The sequence below is a fragment of the Emydura macquarii genome, unplaced genomic scaffold (genome assembly GCF_026122565.2).
Source record: "Emydura macquarii macquarii isolate MOO-44397 ecotype Brisbane River unplaced genomic scaffold, CSIRO-AGI_Emac_v2 contig_3401, whole genome shotgun sequence".
In the NCBI taxonomy this organism is placed as follows: Eukaryota; Metazoa; Chordata; order Testudines; family Chelidae; genus Emydura; species Emydura macquarii.
In genome coordinates this window covers 547189-554119 of record NW_027133538.1, presented here as the reverse complement: position 1 = coordinate 554119, position 6931 = coordinate 547189, and the positions used below count along the sequence as shown (strand labels likewise).

At 51.0% G+C, this 6931-nt stretch overlaps 1 protein-coding gene across 1 annotated transcript; it reads left to right on the top strand.

The window, feature by feature from the left end:
- The first annotated feature begins 290 nt into the window (after positions 1-290).
- On the top strand, positions 291-3033 carry LOC137144216 (C-signal-like). The gene is made up of 4 exons (XM_067534429.1): positions 291-311; positions 1053-1211; positions 2236-2355; positions 2832-3033. Exons 1-4 carry the CDS (start codon positions 291-293, stop codon positions 2943-2945), a joined length of 414 nt encoding a protein of 137 aa, XP_067390530.1. The 3' UTR covers positions 2946-3033.
- The last annotated feature ends 3898 nt before the right edge of the window (positions 3034-6931 follow it).

Below are 6931 nucleotides of genomic sequence, written 5' to 3'. Positions count from 1 at the left end.
CTAAGGGAGGGAGCGATTCCCTAGATGCAATTCAGAGGACAAGCTAACTGAATGTGAATACAGGGCAACCCATGCTGAGCTGCAGTGAGCAATGGCTGTGAGCGCTTCCTCTGACCCTCCCCAGCAGGGGCAACTGACTGGGTCCAGGGCATGGCCAGGCCGAGTCGAGAACCTGAGCCTCGGCTGCAGGGGCAGCTCTCCAGACTCGTTCTGAATCTCTGCTCCAGTCCCTGCTGCTTTGTGAGCTGCTCCTCGGTTCCTTGTGCGAGAGCCAAGGGCAGAGAGTAGCCATGTCAGGAGCACGGGGCAGTGTGAGGCAGGGACGCCTGGGCTATCAGGCGGGAGGAGCCTGGCTGGGTGGGGCTCTTAGAGCCATTGCAGCAGACAGCGTTTGTGTATCCAGAGGAGCAGCTGGTCTAGGCTGCCCTGAACTGGAATGGGGTAAGAGGAGACTCAGCCATGGCGCACCCTCTGCACTGACTCTCCCTGGCTGTTATAAGGGGGTTACAGCTGTGGGGGGAGAGGGGGTGTGTCACATTTGGGTCAATGGCACAGAATGGCCAACAGTGGCTGCTGTGGGGTCTTTGTGTCCCATTCCCTCCCCTCCCAAATAAACCATTGAACACAAGTTTAGCATCTCACTCCTGGCCTTTCCTCCCACTCAAAGTCTGCTGCCGGGACCTGTCGCCCCTCCAGGATTACTGTCCACAGGCCGTCAGCCTGGGCCTCCAGGGACCCTCTCTGCCTCTTGTCTTCTCCTTCCCAGCCAGCTCCCAGCTGCACAGCACTGCCAGCCCTCAGCCCGAGTCACACACGGACCGGCTGCTCTCCCCTGCTGAGCCTGCGACTGCCTGCGCTCTCACGCAGACTGAGCACTTGCTGGCTCCTACGAGCACCAGGGATCTCCAAGCGACCTGGTCTCTGCCCCACAGCTGCAGCTGATCAGTGCGAGATGGGGCCGGGCCCAATTCCCCTTAGAGGGCCAATCACCCCGGGACAGGTTCCTTTCTCCACCGCTGACCCCAGGGTGCCCCTTTCCCCTCTCCCCTCAGGCGTTCCTGCCCTTGCTGAAGAAGGCTGCCCAGGGAAGTGCTCAGAAAGGGATGAGCTGCACCAAGGCAGCCATTGTCAACATGTCCAGTGAGGCTGGCTCCATTCAGAATGTCTATAACTGGCAATTGGGGCAAGTTATCTCCTATCGCTGCAGCAAGGTACAGGGCGCGCCCAACAGGGCCTGAATTCAGACTGTGTCGTCTATTTGCAGAAATAAGTGTAACTCAGGGCTTTCCCCATGATCCCGCCCCACTGCCCAGCCGTTCTAGCTCCCACCGCTGTGTCAGGCGGGGCCGACTGCTCACTTGGGCTCCTGGAATTCAGGAGTTCCCACTCGGTCAGGACCCTTCCATCGTGCATGTGTCCCATCAAGGAAATCCCCACCATGGGGCTACCCAGCCCTAGACCAGCCAGTCTCGGCACAGACAGGGGAGATCTCCATGGAGCTGTTAATTTTTAGAGTCCTGCAAATCTATAGATACCCACTTCATATCCGCTTATATCCGCATCTGCGGATGTGCATCGGGTTGTACTGTTTACTGTAATTCTGGATGTGGATCAGATACAGATCCAAATTTTTGTATCTGTGCAGAATCCAAAGCGTCAGATAAGGTGCAGATTCAGCTGGATATACAATGTGGAATGCAAATCACGGGGCGGATACAAGTTAATTATCACAGATCTGTGTCCAAATTTTTGAGTCTGCACAGGGTTCTATTCATTCCAGCCCTTCCTTAGGGTGAATATAGCCAGTTCTGAGACTACCACAAGATTCAAATCAAGGGGCAGATATCCTCAGCTGCACCTGGTGAAACTGTGTGTGGGGGTGGAAAAAAGGAGAATCAATGCCACATTGACACTTTCCCCTGCCCCCCCAGATCCTGCATAACTTAGAGCAGCCTCAGCACGGCTCTAATTGTACTCAGCTATCACAGTCCCCCAGAGGCCACTCACTAGCAGTGGCTCATTGGAGTGCAGCTACGCCCCCTTCTCCCTGGTCGTGTCCCAGAGAGCACCTTGCTGTCTCCACTGAGAGCATCAGAGACTGCAGCTCACACCAGGATCCTCACCCCCATATCTCTCTCTCCCCTTCCCTCCCCTCGGGACGTAGGGTCATTCCCTGTAGGGCTCATTCCCCTCCCCCATACACTGCTGTCTCTGCTGATGGCGTCTCGCCCGCAGGCTGCTCTGAACATGCTCACCAAGTGCCAGTCCTTGGGGTACGCAGGCGACGGGATCCTGAGCATTGTTGTCCATCCTGGCTGGGTGCAGACTGACATGGGGTACTCACTCTCCCCTGAGGTAGGTGCGTCACTGGGAGAGGCCGGGGTAGCCCATGTCATGGGCAGATGTCCATTGCTGGGATAATGGTTACGCTTCAGCCCGTCGCCCTCTCCACCTTCACCCTGTACAGAGGAAAACTGCCCCAATGAGTCTGTCCCTGGAGCCCACCTCCCCAGGGATTCAGTGCTGTGTCCTGGGCACTGACCCCTGCTGCCACTTCCTTAGTTCCCCCAGCTCCTGGCATCACAAAGCAACAGAACTGCTGCCTTGGGGAGCCAGAGGAGGTGGGAGCTGGTCGTCCTGGGCACCTGTTTATTGATGGAGTCGGGGTTGGCCCTGCATTGAGCCAGGGGTTGGACTAGATACCTCTGAGCTCCCTTCCAACCCTCCTCTTCTATCATGCTACTATTACTGTCTGCAGGGCTCTGCCCAGAGACCCTGACCCATCCCATGGCCATGCCATGATCCTCCCCCTCTCTCCTTTGCCCCTGCAGGCCCCACTGACGGCGGATGCGAGTGTCCGAGGGATCCTGAACGTGCTCACCTTGCTCTCCGAGAAGGACAATGGGGCCTTTGTAGACCAAGAAGGGAAAGTTCTTCCCTGGTGAGACGCCCGCCCGACCACGCGACAGGAGCCCTGGCCAGGCCATTCCAGTGACCGCGCCGTCAGCCATGCCCGTGTCCTCAATAAACCCACTGTTCTAATGCAGCAGCCCTGCCTGAGCCCTCCCTGACCTGGCCTGGCAGCCACAGGCTGGGCCGTGTGTGGAGCTGCCGTGGCTGGGTAGCTCTGTGTGTGATTGTTCTCACTGGGGAGACCGTCACTGAATCCTCCCCCCACAGCCAGACCCCAGAGCTGGCCTGCGAGGGAGGAGCCAGAGTGGGGTGGGCGGGATGGAGAAGGGTGAGTGGGTGGCTGGCTAGGAGGGCAGGTTGGAGGCGGCCTGGATGACTGCTAGGGGTGGGAAGAACCCCAGGTTGTTCAGGTCTCCATGGCACATCCTAGGGGAGTGTTTCTCTCAGGCCAACTGCAGCTGGGTTTCAAGAGTAGCTGGAGGGGGGCCCAGAAGTTAAGGAGGCTCCTAGTCCCAAGTCTTGAACCCCTGATTAAGTAGCAACCCCCCATTTGGGGAAAGCCCATTTCACTCCAGGAACAGAGACCGTACATAGCATCAATACTGCAGGGAAAAGATCCCAAGGAGGTTCCCAGGGAAAGTTACACACACACCTTCCCTCACACTAGTACAGGGTATTGAGTTAGCCCTGCTGAGACACACAGAACGATGCTCTCTAAGGGTAGGTCTACACTGCAGTCAGACATCCGCGGCTTTTGGCCTGGCCTCTGGGACCCTTCCAGCTTCCATTGTCCAAGAGCCTGTTCTCCAGCCCGAGCCTGTTCATCTACAGCACAATTAAACCTCCCTGGAGCCCATGCTCCACGTGCCTGGATCAGCTGGCACAGGTCAGCTGTGAGTTCTTAATTGCAGTGTAGACAGACGCTAACCCGACCTGACTCCCACACAGCGCAGAGGGCGCTGGGATGGGGATAGTCAGGAGCCTCTGGGTATATTGGTTCTTTCTCTTTGTGGTGTGAGGGGCCACTTGGGGATGGGGCAGCCCTCTCTCCCTGGGCCCATTGGCTGGGGGAGGGCAGCGCCCTGGGTGGCAGGATGGGGGTCCCTCTTCCCCTAGGCATGGGCGGGAGAGCCAGGAGGATCAACACACACCATGTGGACCCAGAGGGGATGGCTCACTCATGGAACCTGAGGAAAAGACCAGCCAGGCCTACATGGGCTCAGCCCCCTCTGGGAGTCAAGGGGACCCTGCTCTGTATTAGGTGGGACGGAGCCAAGCTGGGGGTGCAGTCACAGACTGGGGTACGTGAGGGGACTGCCGCCCTGGGCTCTTTGGTGTGTGTTTGGGGAGTGCGGTGCTGCCCAGAGGAGCCATGGGGTGAAGGGCTGTCTCTGATTCTGCTCCGTCTCTCCCTCATGCACCAGGCGCCTGTAACCTGGCCTCTGGGTTTGTCTGCAGGAAAGGTGTGTGGTGCATGCACTGACCCTGTCCGGCCCCAGGGAATGCAGGTGTCTGCACATGGCACTGTATGGGAGTCTGCTCCAGCCATGTCTGCTGCTAGGGGGTCACAGGGCCAGTGTCAGCCCTACTCTGGCACCAGCTGCCTGGGGGTTGTCAGAAGTGTGGGTGAATGGAGGGAACGCTGCAGGAACTGGCATAGGCCTTTGAAAACAGGCTGAGAGAGAGAGAGGTGTTCAGTGTCTCTTTCAGAGCCAGATGCTATAACCAGTAGACCACACCGAGGAGGGGGAGGGGCTGAGCAATGGGACCCTTAGTGAGGGTGAGGCTATGTGCTCTGGGCCTTCACCAAGGGGCATGTTACCAAAATTACTTGCCCAATGTTAGGTATTTTTGAGAGAATCCATATTTATGCTAAAGTGAACCATTTTCCACAGCGTCCTATATATTAAAATATATTAAAGCCTGTACGTAAGCTTTTGTTCTTGGCATACACAGAGATAAAACGGTATTTTACTGAGATTTGTGAAAATAATAAGCAATAGATAAGTGTTGCTAGAAACTTGGTACAAATTTCCAACAAGTGCAGACTGCAAGGGAATTGGTCGGGTAATAATGATGCAAACTAATTTTGGGATGTTTTCTGTCAAGGTAACTATCGCACCATCTGGTATCTTTCAGACCAGGCAACTCCAAGGTTTAGAGGGAATTGTTGGTTCCATTTCTGGGTATTTGGACCAGAAAGGTCTATTTAGAACAGAGTATGGAAAATATTAAAAGATATGCTAAATATTTAGTGCATAAGGTTCCAAACAATTAATTACTCAACCTGCTTTACATGGTATTAATGGTCTGACCACTAAAAATATACTGTCTATAATATGTGTGAAATTGCTAAATTGTTTAACCAGACAAGTAAAAATGAATAAATTAATTCCAAAAAATAATATATTTTAAAAGAGCACCGTATTGGTATGGAAATTGTCTATGCAGCGTAAGGTAGCTATGTGTTGACTAACATCACCAATTCGCTAAGGAATGTCAAACAAGGTAAATTACCTAATATAATCAGTGACAAACGATTATCTACATGGTATTGCCCTCAGTGACAAACAAATTCCATATAGCGCAGATTGGGGCCAGTAACATCAGATCCTAACAAAGATATTTTTTATTTAAAACAGCTTTGTTCAGTGTTTGGTTCCTTGTACATTTCCTTTACACTGTCTTTACCATTCTTGGAACCTAACTCTGCTATATATGATAAACTGGCAGCTGTCCATTCAATAGCTTACCTAGAAGAGAACATCTGCAAGGAACGACTAGATCTATCACAGCTATGGCATTTCATCCAATGACAAAGTCATGGCTGGCACCACATACGGCCTGCTGCTCCATAAAGGGGTATTGGTCTGTTTGTAGATGTGACATCTTTGACATTGCGCCTCCTGTTTGTGGTCATGCCAGCCTGACACAGACGAACAAGACAAATAAGTTAGACACCACTGTCTCTTACCTAGCGAAGCTTACCAAGTGGTAATGAGCAGCAGTAAGGGCAACCTATAATATGAATGGACAGGACTGGGTAGTAACGCATAAAGATTTGTGCATGGAAACCTTGAAGGTGATGTCACCATTCCAAATGTCTGTTTCACTCCTCATGAACCATAATTATGCCTTTTCTTACCAACTACAATAATTCCATTATTTAAAGTAAGCCACATCTTCAAAATGAAAATAAAAAACACATACCAGCGTTTAATATACACATTAATCCACTGACCTCACAGTTAAATTGTTATTTAATCACAAAAACCACCCATCTCATTCAAAGCAACAACAATATGCAAAAAAGAGATTCTAAATAATCTTGTACTTAATGGTGACATAGAAATTAGTTTTTTGAACATATGGGCAGAAGATCATTTTAAATTTTGATCGTTTTATAAGTAATATCGATGCTGAATGTAATGATTTTGTTTTGTCATTTATGTGTGTTGTTAAAAAAGTATAAATATCAGGATGCTTCAACATCAGCCGCAAGTATGCATTTTTAAAAAGTGCTGCCTTAATTATTGTATCAGAGTGGGAAGAGGGAGACCTGATACCAACCCTTGCAATTTATGGTCATGTTCCATTTTGGAGGGTCCTGGGCTAGGGGTTTCAGTGCCTCCTCTTTTGTACCCAATGGAGGTGGAGAGAGTGAGGTTATGTTTCGACCATGATCACCTTTTCTTTGGCATTTTAGTGTTTCCTTCTTATGCGTCTCAAAGACCTCAGCTTTCAAGTGGAAAGACAGGTCCAAAATTCTATCTCAAACAAATACTCATACACAACTAATTTCTATACTGCTATTCATAACATAATTCTTTTCAATTTCTCTTAGGCCAATTTGCTTGGATTTATCAAGGAGTTAAAATCTAAAATATGGTTACTTAAGGTCTCACTAGAGAGTGTAGACTCAGCAAGATAACCAATAGCTATTTCTATTAAAGATTAGAAAGGGAAATACAATCTTTGAGATGAAATCTCACCACTTCTTATCCTCTCAACCCTGGGA